The 17,512-nt window shown below is 43.3% G+C and overlaps 1 protein-coding gene across 8 annotated transcripts; it reads right to left on the bottom strand.

Annotated features, from left to right (window-relative positions):
* Window positions 1-1,014: 1,014 nt before the first annotated feature.
* ZBTB18 (zinc finger and BTB domain containing 18) lies at window positions 1,015-8,656 on the bottom strand. 8 transcript variants are annotated; one of them, XM_030268565.4, is made up of 3 exons: window positions 8,367-8,530; window positions 6,956-7,039; window positions 1,015-4,845 (listed from the first exon to the last, which is right to left on the bottom strand). In XM_030268565.4, exons 2-3 carry the CDS (start codon window positions 6,966-6,968, stop codon window positions 3,263-3,265), a joined length of 1,596 nt encoding a protein of 531 aa, XP_030124425.1. In that variant the 5' UTR covers window positions 6,969-7,039; window positions 8,367-8,530; the 3' UTR covers window positions 1,015-3,262. The 8 variants fall into 8 exon arrangements, with proteins under 8 accessions (XP_030124425.1, XP_030124426.1, XP_072783341.1 ...); XM_030268566.4 differs by lacking the exon at window positions 6,956-7,039 and having other exon boundaries at window positions 8,367-8,656; XM_072927240.1 differs by lacking the exons at window positions 6,956-7,039; window positions 8,367-8,530 and adding an exon at window positions 7,844-8,038.
* Window positions 8,657-17,512: the final 8,856 nt, after the last annotated feature.

A 17,512-nucleotide genomic window follows, 5' to 3' on the forward strand; every position in this document is an offset into this window, starting at 1 on the left:
TCAGCACTGCAATATTAGCCGTCTTTCAGTCTTGACGATACTTAAACCCATCTTAACTACACATAATATTCTACCTTCTGAAAGCCTGCAGAAAAGGTCTGCTGCTAGAAAACACAGAATCCTATGCGACCAGAGATGCTGACTGACAGAAGAAAATGTTTTCAAAATACCTGTAATAACACAAAAAGCCCACACTGCAAACACAGCAAATGGCGATTGAAAATTATTATAAAGAATAAAACAGTGAAAAAGATAATTTTGGCTACATACAAATTACCGCCGATGTAGGAAGATAAGCAGAATAGCTTAGGCATCGAGATTCACTTGGTCACTGCACAACATGAGTGGTACCTAGGCAGACAGTAAGTGTAATGTAATGAAATGTTTAAATCAAGGTATTTTTCCCTCCATCAGATTGGCCCTGCTGTCTCTGTTCCAGCCTTCTAATTTAGCTCTACTTTCGTATTCCCACTGGGCTCCACAGTGCTGGTCTTGTTCCTAGGATAGAGCAGCCTCAAACAAGAATTCTGGGTACATCCTGCAACAAGCATCTAAATCAGGACTTTTTCAAAGGTTTAGCTACGCTTGTATTTTTTTTTTATTTTTAGAGAAACATTTAGTTTGTAAGAGAAATACCCAAAAAATTTAGGATTATTTCAAATTTCCTCTGTAGTCCAGACAGCTTTGATGTGCTACCAGTAGTTTGGGCATTTTGACTGCCTACTGCAACACTGACAGCCAGTCAGTACCCGGCCAATGCTTCAGATTAAGTTGTTGCCCTCTGCTCTACTGTTCTCATAGAGACTGATATATCAAGAGAATGAGCCCAAGAGAGCTCCTTGGAATGAAATTAAGACTACAAAGGGAATTGTGTGCCTGCACATATATTTGCATGGCAGCAAAATTTCTGGAATTCAATAGATTGCTTCTGTAAAAGTCTTTGGGGAAGTAAAAAAAAAAAAAAATTATTAAAAAATACCTCTACAGAATGATTAAGAGCTGTACACAAAGAAATGTTTTGAAAACACAAGCATTTAATTTTTTTAAATGTTAAGTGAGATGTAAATATGCATGGTAGCAACAAAGTGCCCAAAAGCATACTGAAAACATATTCCATACACAGTTAGCAATAGAAGTCTGTACAAAAGTAATAAAGTTACACAATATAAAAAATACTCCATAACTATAATTTAAAAGAGGGAAAAAAGACAAGGGAATTGATTTCTCAGTTCATATAATTTATTGCAGTTAGCACACAGTTTAAAAATTCACCAACACACCAATAGTACAAAACTAAACAGCATTATAAGTTATTCCCTCCTCAGGAAAATAAAACATACTATGATTGTCAAAGCTAGATGTCAGTCTAAGTTTTAGAACAAAAGAAGAATGTGAAACTAAGGAAAGGAAAAAAGCAATCACTCACGAGGACCACAAAAAAATCCAAGAGAAAGTCCATTTTCCTCAGACACTGATTGTCTTTTCTAACTTAAGAAAAGAATGTAGTTTTAAACCTAGAAACTATTCAAGTAACTAAAGATAACGCTCCAAGGCCATTTTCACAGCTTTTTTTTTTGTTTTAAATGCCATTACAGCCAAATTAACACACATTTGACCAAATATTTCCAAAACAGTCCAGCAATACACAATGGAGTTTTCCATTCAGTATCTTAAGCACAAAAATAGGCTATGTTTACAGTAGTTAAGGCGATCAAATTTTAAACAAAAGCAGAGAAAAAAAAAAAGAAAAAAAAAAGGAAAAAACAGCAAACGTTTTCCATGCTACTCCCATAGACCTTATTTGTAAGTGCAAGACAGGAAAACAAACACTGTGCAAAATGCTTTTGACCTGCGTGTTGGTCATTAAAACCACACGTCAGGCTGCAGTCTCTGCTGCTTGGATACGCATAGTCCTTCCCCGGCCCCCCCGGCCCCCCCTGTCACTCAGGCCTGCCCAGGCCTTTCAGCCCGGGGCTTTTTTTGCTTTTTTTTTTCAGTCCACAGCCTCGTCTCAACGGGGGGCAAAAAAAAAGAACGACCTATTGTGGTGGAGTGGTGCAGCAGGAATCCTACAAATGCTCATCTGGGGAAATGGATGCACCTCAGTTGGAGCTGGCGTGGGGTCTGTGCAATTAGAAGGGGTCTGGGGTTAGTAAATGCACACCGCACATGCAAATCTCGAAGCCTGGTTGTAAACATTCAATTTTTTTTCTCCTTGTTAACGTAGCTAAATCGGCAACTCGTAGCTTAAGTTCTTCTCAACTTAAAGACAGTGGGAAAGTAAATTTAAATTAGATAAAATAAAAACAGTGCATTTCTCGTCTTTATAACACTGGCATGTTCAACGGTGTCAGGTTTTTTTCCTAAGGAAATTAAATAATTTTCAACTCACTCGTTAAAGTTATACAATGCAAACAAAGACAAAAATATACTGAAAATCATGCATTTCTGTAGCGTTAATATTTACTTTTCAAGACTCAACTAAGAGCATCAACACAACCTGCCAAGTTCTTTGATACCTCCCCCCGCCCATGTAATCAATTACAGTATACAATAACAGTAATTCACATTTTTTAAACACACAGTTCATCACTGCTGAAGCTGCAATATCCTTTTTCATCCCAAGCAAACCTTCACATAAGACAGAGTCCCAGTGATCCCAGTGTACTCTCAGGGTTTTTGTTTTATGTTTTTGTGTTGGTTTTTTTGTTTTTTTTTTTTTCCAGTGGGAACTGTCAGAAATCCAGAAGTTGCCATAATAAGTTTTAAGTCAACCGCTTGTTTAAAAATAGATAATCCAGCATTTCAGAAATTTTCCATTTGGGTCTAAAAGCATTCAGGTTTCCAACAGCTAGAAAGGACTCATGCAATTATAGAAATGTAAAGGAACTGACAAAATTGGGAGAGGATTTCTACATTCAGATTTTAAGAGGGAAAAAGACCAAGAGTTTAAAAGAACGCAGTGTTTTGGGGAGAATAAAGCCACGTCCAAATTTTTTGAATTGGAGATTCCTTAGAAGTAAAGTATCCGCTGGCTTCTATTCCGAAAAGGGGAAAAAATACGCTCCACAATTAGTTACTTTGTCGGATTACCTCTACAATTCATTTTTATTGGAGTGCTAAATTAGTGAAATATTCATGCTGCCTTAAAGTGCAAAAACAAGCTAATAGCCAAACTTTCAGTTCAAGGAAACAAGATTGCTTTTAGACTGTACCACAACTATATAGATTTATATATATATTATTTATATATATAAAAATTTTATTTCCAAAGTTCTTGTGAGCTATCTTCTAAGGTCCAGTCTCTGACAGTAGGTAAGCTCAGTGCTTCACTTTTGACAGACAATGAGTTCACCAACTCACAGTGAAACTTCCGAATGTGTCTGTAAAGGTCTCCGGACTGTGTGAACCTGCGTTCACACCACTTACAAGCATGAGGCTTCTCCCGCGTGTGAACCACTGCGTGGCGGCTCAGGTTGTGGGAGTACTGGAAGCTCTTCCCACACTGGGTGCAAGTGTAGGGCTTTTCACCTGAATGAGTCCTCTCATGACGTTTCAAGGTGTACATGCAAGAAAAAGTCTTACCACACAACGAGCAGGTCGGGACATTGACATCGGTAGCAGGCTTGCTGCGGATCCCGTCCTGCTCTCGAAAGTGCGTGCTTAAATGAATTTGCAGGATGTGGGGGCTAGGAAAGACCTTGTTGCAGAGAGGACACATGAAAATTTGGCCAGCAGGGCTAAGTATGTTTGACACGTAAGGGAGCAAGCTGCTGTCCATGTTTCCTTCCACCTGGACTCTCTCATTCTCTGGAGTTATCATTTCATCATCGCTTGCCTTGTCCTCTCTATCTAGCTCCCTCAAGACCGAATCTTCCCTCATCGGAGCCAGGTGGGCTGGCTCATACTGTACCCTGTTATTAGTGCTCACACTTTCTTTCACAGTGCTATGTTCCATATCATAGTCATTAGTGCCAACATCACTCTCATCACAGGAAGCCTCTTTTTCCACCTTCACCTGAACCAGGCTGTTTCTAAGCATGTCCTGCGAAGAGAAATAAGAACTGTTCAAATTTTCAACTCCTGAAAGGCTGGACTTGACAGACAGGTCCAGCACGCAGTCAACATCTGCTGAATCCCTCACAGAGGTGACAGACCTCTGGGACAAAGACTCTGTTGAGCTGCAGGGGCTGGCTACTGTTTTTCCAGCTGCTGCTGTGTGCGTCTCTGCCTCTCCGCCAGTCTGGGGAATGCCTGCTGAGTCTGAGGGCAATCTCATCCACATGTTCCCAGGCTCAGCCGCCAAGTCCCTTTTGCTAGGCAGGATGTTCAATTTTTCATCTTCTCCGTCATCTTCATCGCTGGGCAAGTCTCCTGGCATGTGGCTGCTGCCGTCGGAGAGGCTCTCCACTTTGTCTGAACAACTTGAGGCGTCTTCCTCCTTTTTTGTACTGTCTGCCTCCGTGGTTGCTTTCTCTTTCAGCTTCTTTTTGCAGACTTTGACAATGTCATACATGTGGAGATAACTGGCAGCTGCTAGCACGTCTTCAATGGGCAAGTCTTTGAACTGAAGCTTTCCTTCGTACATGAATTCAAGCAGGAGAGCGAAAGCTGGGGCTGTAACAATGTCGCTGTTCAGATGAACAATGTCCCTTTTGTCCAGCTGGTCCTTGTAAAAGAGGTGGAAATACATGCTGCATGAAGCCAGTACAGCTCTGTGTGCTCGGAACTGGGCATCTCCTACCAGAACAGTGCAATCACAAAGAAAACCCTGATGTCTCTGCTCACTCAGACACTGTAGCAAATGTCTACTGTGGTCAGGAAACTCCATACTGTCTTCATAACCTATAAGCAACAAAATTTTCAAAAATTAAATGTAGGTCAGAATCACAGAACTTATAAAATCCAAGTAATTGTACTCTAAAAACCTTGTATTTATATTACCAAAATTCTGGTACTGACACCCCGCAAAGATTATTTAACACAAATGTACGATGGCAACTCTTTCCCCGACTGACCACTACAGTTATGATTTCCCTTCAGTGGTAAATAAGCCGGTCTAGTGAGCACATAGGCAGATCTGCAATTTTTTTTTGAAGTATCAATGCTGTTCATAAAATCTGTTCAACAGTTTGGTTTTCTTTTTTTTTAGAGGACTTCCTCCAGATTGAGTCCCTAGGAGGGCAGACGCCCCCCCCCCCCAGAAAGAGAAAAAAAATTTTAAACACTAAGTTTGAGAGATCACAGAAGCAGCAGAAAAAAAATGTACAAGATCATCTACCTGCTTTTTAAAGTCAAATTGTAGTAAGAGGAGTGGTTCTCACATGAGGAAATATTAGTATACCCAAATCTGTATACCCAAGTCTAACATTCTACAAAAATTTATATCAATTTATATCAACAACAAAAATTGACATTTTTACAAATTTAGTTCATGTGGCTTTCTTCTCGTAGTAAGTACAGGTTTTTTAAGGTTTTAAACCTTTTCCACACTGTACAATAGAACATGAACATTTTTTGCCAACATGCAGAATATACAAAAGAAAGCTACCAACCAAAACGCCAACAAGCACCACTTCCCCAGTGGAGAAGGACAGAAATTTCCCTCCCCTCCCACACCAGGCAGAGTTTGCAGTACTGAGATTAAAAAAAAAAAAAAAAAAAAAAAAGTCATTCAACCATTCAACATGAATGTGTGTCCACATTTAGAAAGAGTATCCCAAGTACTGTTCTTACCCAAGTGTTTTTTATTTGCCTTCCTTGATGATAAAGACAAAACAAACTTAAAAAAGAAGTAAAGAAGGCAAAAATCAAATGGAAAGTAAAATCTTTTAAAAAACCTATGTTAATCTATTCTTCTGTGATTGATAGCAATGGTCTCCCAAACCATCTAAGCAGATCGTGACTCTCCAGGCTGGCAGATATTATTGAAAAAGTCTCATCCCTTCCAAACCAAGATGTAATAAAACTTACAGTACAATCCCTACTATATTCTGTAAAATACCATTGCTACAGTAAAGCATGAAGATTTACAATACAATCACTTTAAGTGCCCCACAGCCAACATCAATCCTAATCCTTAAGAGGGCTAAAAATAAAGATTGGAGGGCAGCTCACAAGGTAGCTGTGATCAAATTAGGAGGCTGAAAGGACAGAGAGGGACGAAGAAGGAAGCTTATAAACATCTGATCCAGCTGACTGTGGCCATATGGCAGCTGCTGCCCAGATAAAGAGATTAAGAATAGAGGAGTGCGATTACAGCTGTCTGGCCAATTCAGGCAGCTCAAATCTACAAGTTCTAAATTAGTCGCAAATACAAAAACTCCTTCAAATAATTATTGTTACACTAAATAAAAGATTTCAAATGCTACATGCAAGGAAGAAAAGAAGAAACCAGTCAAGCCATTCTCCCGGGTACAAAAGTTTTTAAACACATAACTGATTTCTATCTTTCAGAAGCACTACAGCTGTATGCTACTACATTTCTGAGCTGCTGGATATTTAACCATGTAACGAAAGACTTCCCTACAAACACATTTTAGTCAGGAAGGTCCTTTTGTAAAAATGCAGAGTCTTGTATATTTAATTCATACCCCAGTAAAGTAATTTAAAAGATGCAAGACAAGAACATAAAGCAAAACTCTCTTAAGGCTTGCCACTAAATCCATTGCAGCTTTGGTTCTCAGAAATTCAGGATGAACTTGCTCTCTCCTTCTTCCAAACCAAGATATTCCCACAATATGCATTAAAGTTAATGCTAACAATGTGCCCAAGAACTGATACTCTCCAACTGTAGTTCAAACCTTTTGACTAAGTCCACTTATCTATTTAATACTCAATTTCATATATTACCTCTAAACTTGGTTAGAAAAGTAATGTGATTTTTTTTTCCAAAATTCAATAAACAACACACCAAAACAGAAATATGCTGTATCTAATCTATTGCTACTCCTACCTTTAGTACACATAAACCTGATTAAGTCCTTTCCTCTGAGTCTTGCTGGCTCCAGGTCTGTTAGATCGGTGGAAAAAAAGCAGACTAGGAGAGACAGATGCAAAGTGGAGATGATGTTAGAGAGGAATGAGATACCTTCTCCACACACAGATCTGCACACACTAACTCCCTGTCTGTGTGTTAGAATAAAAGGCTGAGGGATGGCAGGCTGTCAGCTGCTCTGACATCATGTTCAGATGGAAATGCTACCTCCAGCTGTGCTCCTTTTAATGCCATATGCTACTCCTCTACACTCCTGCCACCAGCTTTTTCTTAGGAGAACTTTTCTCTTCTGTTAGTATAAACAAAATACTTCAAAGTCTCTTTTTTTCAAACTTTCTAACAGGGAGGGAAAAAAAAAAAAAGAAAATCCTAAACATATGGGGCTTTACTGTATGTGCAGCATAGCAACACTTCTGCCTTAACTTAGAGGTCCGCTTTACATGCTGACAGAGTACCCCAGCCACGGGGTTACCCCAGAAAGCCACACCGGCTCGGTTTCACCGAGCCCAGGGGTTAATTTAAAAGCAGAAATTAACCGGACCTATTTACCACCTCACGGCTCCCCGCTTCGCCGCCGGTCCTTTCAGTTCCAGCATTTAAGGCAGCGCAAGCGACACCGAGCACCAACTCCGGCTCCTTTCGAGCCGCCGAGCAGCTCCCCTGGCCGGGCACTACTGCGAGCGCTCGGTTCGGCTCCCGCACCGCTCTGTTCCCGCGGGGGCCGGGGCTGCCCGGCTATTTAACGCGGCGGCGCCGGGACGCGGGTCCCCGGCCCCGCGGGCTCCGAGCGGGCCCCCCCGCCCGGGCGGGAGCCCCGAGCCGCGCCGGCCCCCCCGAGACACTCACGCGTGTACCCAGCGGGGCGGGTCACCTGCCCGCTGCCGGGCGGGGACAGCCCGCCGCCCCCGGCACGGCACGGCACGGGACAGGCCAGGCGGGGAAGCGGCGGCGGCGCGCAGCAAGTTCCCGGCGGGCCCAGCCCCTCCTGCCCCGACGGGCGGCGGCAACTTTTGGCCGGGGCTGCGTGTGTCCCCCCCGGCCAGAAGCTCCCGTCCGGGGCCCCGGTCCCGCGGGCAGCGCCGACCCCGCCCGGAGCCGGGCCGTGGCCGGGAGCGCTGTCAGCCGCCCCGCGGGGAAGGAAGCAGCTGCCCGGCGCGCAGGAAAAGCCGCCCCCGGGTCGCGGCGGCAACAAAAGAAAAGTAACCGGGAGCGTCGCCGGGGCGGCCGGTCCCACCGCCCGGGGAGCGCTGCCCCCGCCCCTCCGCCCACCCCCGGCCGGACCCGCCGCCAACTCCGCCCGCCCCGCGGGGCCGCAGCGGCCCCGGCCCCGGCGCGGCGGGTGTGTGGGGATGGGGGCAGCGGGACTCACACTGCGCGGCGGCCCGAAGTCCCCGCGCTCCCGCCGCCGCCCGCCGGCTCCTCTTCGCTCACTTGCCGCTCCGGGATCGCGCCTCGCCCCCCGCTCGCCCCCCGCGCCCGCTGGCCGCCGCCCCCCCCCGGGCTCCCCCCTGCCGGCGGCTGAGGAGCGAGCGGGGCAGCCGGCGGAGCGAAGCGGGCCCCGCGCTCAGCGGCTCCCCATGGCACCGGCGGGGCGCGGGGGCGGGCGGGGGCCGGGGGCGGGCGGGGGCGCGGGGCGCTCGTGCGGCGGCGGCGGCGGCACAGCCGGGCCCGGCTGCGGCAGACAGATGTTCGCCCCCTCCCTCCCCGCTCCCCACTTCGGACTCCGCTCCCTGACTGACAGCGCGGCCCGCCCGCGCCGCCGCCGCCGCCAACCGCCGCCGCCAACCGCCGCTGACTGACGGGCCGCGGCAGCCGCCGATTGGAGCAGGGCGGCCCGGGAAGGCCGGCGGCGCCGCCAATCGCGGCGCGCGGACGGACGGGGGGGCGTGACCCGGCGGCGAGCCGAGGCGGAAGGGGGCGGGGCCGCGCGGGGCCGGGGCGGGGCGAGCGGGGCGGGGCGGGGCGCTGGCGGCGGCGCGGGGCATGGTGGGAGCGCGGCAGGTGCGGCGCGGCCCGGGCGGGAGCGTGGGAGCCGCGTCGGGTGCGCTCCGCTGCCCCGCTGCTCCTGCCCTCCCGCTCCCTCGGCTGCTCCTGCCCTCCTGCCCGGCCGCCGTGGAGAGCGTGCCATAAAGTGCTGAGACCATGCAGTCGTTCCGGGCAGGAGCATTAGTGGTTTATTGTGGATGGTTATGTGTGCGCTGGGTACGTATGTGTGTATGTGTGGTGCGTATTGCAGTGTTATCTCAAGACCCAAGAGGCGTCAGTTGCCCCTAAGAACACACAGTCGACAAGGATAAGGAAACTTTCTGCCGAAATTCACCAAGGGATCAGTATCTAAGAGAAACTCAAGCTGCTGATGCTCAGTAACTTTACAGAAGTTAAATGCAGGAACATCTGGATTAGCATAAATCACAAGGATGCTAATAGATGCTGCTGCAAGATGTACAAAAATAGAGTAGCTTTGCCCTGCCACATTTATGATTGGATAATTAGAAATAAGCACCAGTGGGTAATTAGGTGATTCATATCATACCATTGTGTAAAACTCCTAAAGCAAAACCTCAGGGGTGTGCCCAGTTTGGCTGGGGCACTTTAGATGCAAGAATAAATATTTATGTTTGTAATTCTGTGGTTTGTGTCTTGATTGGCACCAGCCAGCTGTGAATTCATAACAGGAGTGCCAGTGCTTTGCTTTCTCTCTTCCAAGGAAGTGCTCTGCCCCGAGCTCTCACCTCAGGTGTTGAATTCCTGTGGGTAATTTCTGTGCTTCCCGCCGTGGCGGGGTGGGTTTCGAGGAGCAGTGCCAGCAGGTTGGCATTGTTTGTGATGTGTGTGTGCCCAGGTCTTCACTGGGCAGGCTGGTGCCTGAGGGGAAGCGAGCTCTCCAGACCTCGTCATGGTTCACAGGCAGATTGAGGTCAGCGGCTTAGGAGAACGCCACGGCTTAATGGTGGGTTAGGGTAGGGCAGTGGAGGCCAGGTTTGAAGGGCTAAGGTGTTCCTTAGCAAAGGACTAATCCGAGGAGATTTGGCTATTTCCCCATCTCTCCTTCATTGTCAGGTAAAGAGGTAATATAGGGAAGTATTTTAAAGAAAACAAGGATCACCAACAGAGACTTGGAGTTTAAAGAGAAAGAACTCCATTATGTATTAACCAAAATTGTTTGAGTAGCTGTAAAAGCTGAAAACCATGTACTTCATCTCTTCAGGAATATGAAACTGTTATAAAGAAACAGACTGAATTCTAGTTGTGTCTAATTGCTTTGACAGTACTGCTATGTATGTAACAGAGCAGCTAGCATCTAGGTGTCCATATGCTTCAATCATTATGTACATACATGAAAATGTAAAATATATATTGTAAATGTAAAAATATATAAAAGAAAACACTTTTCACTCCATCCTTCAGTGAACTAATTGCTCACACTAGGTGTGGAATTTTTTAATTATTAATTTTCAGTTTCTCTTAGATACTGATACAATTCCATTATTAAGAGTTTGGGTATTTTTTCCATTGGTACCCTCTTTCATATTTCATTATAGCTGGAACTTGATAGGATTTTGTCCTTGTCTTCAGGATACAGCAGCTAAGATGCTGATTCTTCATCTTTCCTGATTGTTTCCTCAGTGCTAATAATCACTTCATTGGAGACAAATCAGTACTGTATTCCCTGATGCCTGTCATTTCTTGAACATCTTCCCTATAGCTACTAAACTGCTTTTTCTTTTGATTGCAAAAGTAAGTGTAGAAAGTACTTTAACAGGAAATACTTTGGAAAATAGTTTTAAAGTTTAGCTTGTTTAGGTTTATAATGTTAAATATACAAATAACTTACAGTTATGTATATTTGAACTGTCAGTGGCTGTGCCTGAAATGATTACATTAACTCTGTTGTCCTAGATCTCTACACTTCATGCTGCCTCTTCCTTCCTCAAGTAAGTCATCTCACCAGCTGCTTCGGGTTGGTTAGTAAGACCTCAGTTGTGAATATTTACTTATACAAGTACAGCTTTACTGAGGGAGGCAATTTAGGCATTTTTGTAATACCAAACTCTTTGGAAAATGAATCTGCTCAATGTGAAAAATATCAAAGAATTTATTTGCTAAAGAGGACATTTAGCAAATGGACTTTCTCAGATCCTTACAGGGCCTTAAATTTAAAAATAAACATTAAATAAAATTTAATTTAACTTAATTACTGTTTGTACTTTCTGTTAATTTATTATTTTCTCCTCATATACAAGAACTTGCCTTCTTATGTCTTAATGTGTACTGAGAAAAAATTTACTGTCCCTCATCTAGTCTTGCAATGCTGACTCCTAATTAAATCAGGATACATTCTCTTTTCCATTCTGTCATTTGGTTATATGACATCCAGCAAATTGCTTTGTCTGTTTTGTGTAGACTGGTTCAACCTGGGCTGCAGGTTATTTCTTACTACAGTTATATTTAAGAGTGTGATCTGCAATTGCCATTTATACAGCTGTTATAATAAAACACTTTTTTTTACTATTTCTAAATAGGAGATGAAGAGGAACAGAGGAAAAGTGAGTGTAGGTAACACCTTAAGATTAAAAATCTTTTTTGGCAGTGAGTAAGGCTTTATTGATTTAAACCTGGAACTGTTGACATTTGTCTGGGATTTTTTTAATGTGAAAGGAACTCTAATTTTTTTAAAGTACTTAGAGAGGTTTAAAGACTTAGCATTATGATAAATATAGAAACAAGATGATAGAGTGTGAATTAAGAAAGAAAACCTTCAGAGGGAAAACCCATAAATACCCAATAGTCTAGTTGATCTCTGTAAGAAAATATAAGACATGCATTCCATTGGAAGGGAATGGTGAAGCCTTGTTGTAAAGGGATGTAAACATCTGGCAGTACACCTGGTCTCTACACATATTTATAAATCACCTCAGGCATCCCAAGATACTTTAAAGAACACACACAAGAAAATTGAACTAAGAACATTCGTAAGCCAAGGAAAATAAAAATTACCTCAATATAGCATGGAAAGAAATGAGTCTCATTTACTTCACAAACGCAGTTTGGAAAGACACGATGCAATTTTGCACTTCTTGCACCTTTTCACTTGCTGACTTTCATTTATATCCTCCAGGCAACAAGGAGGCCTGAAGGCCTTTGGCTCATAACCAAGGCTGACGTTGCAGCGTGGAGCTCCAGGAGCGCCTGCAGCTCGGGTAGAGCTTTTGCCTCTGATCTGAGAACATCGAGGTTTCCTGGCCTCTTCTCTAACACAGTTTGTGTGATGAATCTCCCAATACTGTTTGGTGCTGCTCAAGATTCATTAATACATTGTGAGCTGCTTTGCAGATGCCAGCTTTGCCTGCTAGCCTTAAAAGCATTTGTCACATTTGTTTGCAGAGCTTGAATGGAGTTGTGTGCTCTTGGAAACTCTTCTGAGGACAGTCCAGCAGAAGAGCCCAAGCTGACAAGGGTCAAAGTGCCTGTGTGACATCTAGGTCCAGAGCAATAGATGCTATTGCTAACAGTTATAGATGCTAACACAACAGTTATACCTGAGGAGCCAGATGAAAATCTGGTCCTTAATACTTTCTTATACCTACTGCAACACAGTTTCTGCATTTTCTTCAAATTGTAGAGTAGTGCTATACTAATTACTAATTACATTCCATTAATTTTGTTTTTGATGGCAAAAAATGACAATGGAAACTGCTTCTCTGTCACCAAATATACCAGGTTTATGCCCTACAGGTTCATTCAAAATGTATACTGTCACCCTTATGCATTGCTACTACTTTCATTCATAGGACAATGGAAAGTGGGTACCCTCTTGGTAAATTGAAACTCTCCCAGAAAGTTTTGATGAATAGGACTGAAGATAAAGCAAAAAAAAAAAAAAAAAAAAAAAAAAAAAAATCTACAGTGTTATATATCCCAGAGGAGTGAAAATTAAGATTTATGATCATGGCACTCCTAAGTTTTTGGGGTTTTTTTCCTTTTTTTTTTTTTAACCGTAGTGTAACAATTGATGGCAGTCTGGTTTTCAGAAAAAATTAAAAATTAAGTAGTTTTTAAGGCTTCCATCACACTTGAGGTTCAGCTGATGTCACTGTGAACAGAGTTTTCTCTCTGGGGAACCAGTGCTGAGGAAGTGCCAAGATAATATAATACAGCATTTGCATGAATTGGCTAAATGTGCATGTTATTGTGCCAGAGGCTGACTGGATCAGTAATTCTTATCTGCCCAACTATGCTGGATAAGCATCAGGATGTACTCATCTAAGAGCTTTTCTTAACATGTAGGCCAAAACCTCTTCTCTCATCTCGAGTGCTCTCACATGTAGGAGAAGGAGTGCTCTGCACTGAGGTTTATGACCAAGGTGACTTCTAACATTCACACTACCAACTGAGGACAGACTCCACTGATAAATTTTCTGTATGTCCAGATGTCTTTTCCTGGAGCACAGGTTTGTCTAATTTTAAGCTACTGCTTCTGCTTCATGTGGGGATTATTAACGAGGGCAAGGATTTCTTCATAATGTCCCAAAACAATTTCAAGGCTCTGCATAAAAATTTGATCATAAAAGATGAAATTGGTCTTGTGGGTGGAGACGAGAACTGGAACTCAGTTGGATTTGTTTGTTGACTGTTAATGACATGCACACCATCACTGGAAGAAGAACTGAAATGTTTTCTCTCTAAAAATCTCCTTTTGGATACAAAGGCTTTAAATGTCCATCCTAGGAACTCCTGGCTGCTGGAGTCCAGTCTCTCACAACCACAGCCAACCATCAACAGATGCTTAGTTGAGAACAGAACTACACCAGAAACCACTGTGTGCTCACGAGAACACAAAGGTATTATCCCAAAGATACATAATAAACACAAAACCTCAAGTTAAACAGAAGAGAGACGCAAGTCATGATGCTTGGAAAGGAAGACGATGGGAGTGGTGGTTTATTTGTCCTCTGAGCCCCTGCAGTGACAGAGGTGTACTGGGTGGAACTGCTTAGAAGGCATCCAGATGTTTTGCTTCCACAAAACCTCCTGTGGTTCCTGCTGAGGTTGTGTGGGTGTGACTGGTTATTGTAGCTGGAGTAATTCTGAGAAAGTTAGAAGGTGTGAAGCCATTTCTGTAGGTCTGCCTTGTTCAGAAATTAATAAATAAAATGGCACCTTAGTTTTACCAACCCATTGGTTTAATTTATGTCTTTTTATATGCTGAGTATAGGTGTATGCTTCTGTGTGTATTTGTGGGGTGCCCCTTCTACAAGGACATGCTGTAAAAACAAAACAAGTAATAGCCGCTATGCTGTTGTTTCACTATACTTAAAGCAGACCTGAAAAATACAATGTTTAGCAAAAACTCTGTTAAATTTTCTTATGCTTTTTCTGTAATTTCTTTCCTATAATTACAGATTACAAAGACATTTATGCCTAAACAGAAGCTGTCTTCTTCCAATCAGCCTGCTCTTTCTGCTCAGTTCATTCACTAAATCATTTAATCACCCAAGGCCATATGTTACCATCTTGTGTAAAACGAGTGGAAGAGGAAAAAAAAAAAGCAAAAATCTCTGCACAAGAGTGGGTGTCAGCATCCAGCATAGCTCCCACTAGGAAGCACAAAATATAAAATGTTGTCACCAGTGAATGTGACTATGAAAATAAACCGAGACAGACAAAAGAAAGAGACAAGCCATTGCAAAGGTGAAAAAGACAAGCTCTGATTATCAATTCTGGGTGGAAAAGTTATGGACTAAATGTTGCATGTTAGTTCATGTGCTTTTATTCTCAGTATCCTGACATTAATATAATGCTCTGCTGTAATTAACTTGAAAGCACATTAACTCATGCTTACAGTCTTGTTTTTCTCATGGCATGAGTAAGACCCTGTCCCTGACCTGGTTCCATCTACTCTCTCTCCCTCTCCCTCCCTCTCTCTCTGTACTGGTACACATTTTGTCCCAGGTATTTTTGTGTGAAGTCTTGTGCTTTTACCACTTAGCTTCAGCTGCTGTTCATTGTTGCCATTACTTTGCATGGCTTTCTCTCTTGGCACATTTGCTGGGTGTCAGACCCTTGGCAAACACATGACTCTGAGCAAGTTGTGGGGTATGTGCTCCTGTCAGGGACTGAGGAGGATTGAAAGACATTAGAGGTGGAAAGTCTATACCTTTAAAAGCAAGGGGACTTTTGTTTCATGAAACGGCCAGTTTCTTCATATCTAGAGGAAGCTATTATGTTTTTCCTTGCCTTTGAGCTTGTGACTGCTGCAGCTGGAGATGGGAGACCAGCTGATCAAAAAGCCACTCCACTTGTAAAGACTCACAGGACAGGGGCATAACACTACAGACTTCAAAAGAAATCCCTTCTCTAAAACTGCACATACCAGTTTATCCTAAGACTATGAAAGCATAAAAGATTATATTTTCATTTGCATGGTTTGCTAGTTTTTATTTGGCAGCTACAATAACAACAGGCTACAGTGAGCCCATAAAACAAAGTGAGAACAGCAGCTCATTTTTGTGGCAGAATGTAATGGCTGTGGCTAAAGGGCTTGCATAATTCATCTTAAACCCTTATGCCTCTATTTATTATTGACTCTTAAATGAAAATTAAACTCTTCGAGCCATAAGGAGGATTCTGGTATCTGAAATGGGATTTCAATGATGATATTTTTATCTGATACTACCAGCTGAAAGCTCCCATCAGGAAGTGGCTGAGCCGGGCTGGGTCTCCCCTCCCCAGCCTGCTCTTGGTGTAGCGCCAAGGCCTTTGGAGACCCAAGGTGGAGGGATTGACTGGCTGTACTTGGGAGTCTGACCCGAGAGGTGACAATCATAAGTTGTGTTCCCGTGATGGGAGGATGGTCATTGAGGCACCTGGCAAGACAGTATTTACCACCTTGACAAAGTGAAAAGGTGAAGAAAACCTGAGGTATCTGATTTCCTCAAAGGCAGCTTGTGGTATTATCAGGTGTGATGCATTTTTTAACACACAAGAAGACAAAAGATTCAGCTAACCGTACTGTTAGGGCAGACAAAGGATTTTTACTTCCCAGAAGCTTTTAGAAGGTTATTTGTTTGTTTCTCAGATTTTTCTGTGATGTATCATTTCCCCCTCTTCTTTATTCTCCTGAAGATAGAGCAGACTCAGGAAGTGAATTGCTGCTTAGGGAAGTGTCCTGCCTCCAAGCTGACTTATATAGTAGGACATATGGCATAAGTTATATTTGGACAGATGTGAACAAGTAGTCAGTAGATTTGATAAGATTCTTTATTTAAACTAACTTGCACAGTGTCACTGTTCTACCGTCTTTCTCTCCCTTCAATCTGATCTTTTGCTGGTTTCAAGAATTTTAAATATACATTACAGCCAACTAGTCTGTAAGGCTTTAAATGCATTTAAGAGCATTCAGTCATGACAATAAAGTCAGATTTTCTCCTCGCTATGATTGGCAAATATCTGCTTTTCATGATAAAGCAGTCACAGATGATACATTGCATGAGCTGTGAGCCCCAAGTGATTAATCAGCCAGCCAAACTCAACGCAAATGATTCTTGTAGATTTGTTTAATTTGGCCACTAATGCTCCTGTTTTACTGGTGTGGACTTGAGGCACAAAGTAGTTCTGTACCTCACAAGGGTAATATAGAAATAAAATCTAAAAAAAATAGGATTGAATTAATTTCAAGAGGTCATGTAGTTCATCTCCCTGCCTGGATCGCTGTCAGAAGCATCTGTATCTGGGCTGTTTCTGACTAATGCTGGTCCATTCTGGTTTTGGAAATCTCCAGTGGAGGAGACCCCACCATCCACTCATGGAGTTGTTCCCTCTTCTCCATTAGCCTTTCCAGAGATGATATTTTTCCTGGTGTCTTCTTGCATGTATTATTCTAAGAAGCTTCTTCTGTCCATCCCAGAGTGGTCATCCAGAAGAGTTTATTTCCTTTACATATTAATAGCTCACGTGCTGGAGGCCAGCCATCGTACTTTGTCCAGCTTTGTCTTCTGTAGGTTAAACAGCCCTACATGTTCCTTGTAGGTCACGTTTCTCACATTATATTTAATATTTTTTGGCTTCTAGTTGGTCCACATCCTTCGTGGCCATGGTTTAGCTATGGATCCTGTATTTACACAATTTATTATTCCTTTGGTGGTGCAAAGGAGGGGTTGCAGTGCAGACTTTTATCCCAACACATCACTTTCTCACCCTGAGCAGAGCCCACTCCCTCACATTAGCTCTTAAACCTCAGCTCTGCAAAATTAAACTTTCCTAGTGTGTTATAACTCTCAAAAGATAGCGTGGGTGGGTGAAAGATGCATTCCTCAAGGCTTGAAAATAGATGTAAGTGGATATTTGGCATAAAGCTAACAAAAAGAAAAGCCATGAAAATGTATTAATTGCTATGAAAATGGGGTTTAACTGCCAGTGGTGGTTCAGCCCACAGGTCAATAACTCGACCTAATGCTCACCTTTTAGGTACAGGCATGTGCTGCATAAGCATATGTGCCATTTTAATTTCCAACC

This window comes from Taeniopygia guttata, chromosome 3 (genome assembly GCF_048771995.1).
Source record: "Taeniopygia guttata chromosome 3, bTaeGut7.mat, whole genome shotgun sequence".
In the NCBI taxonomy this organism is placed as follows: Eukaryota; Metazoa; Chordata; class Aves; order Passeriformes; family Estrildidae; genus Taeniopygia; species Taeniopygia guttata.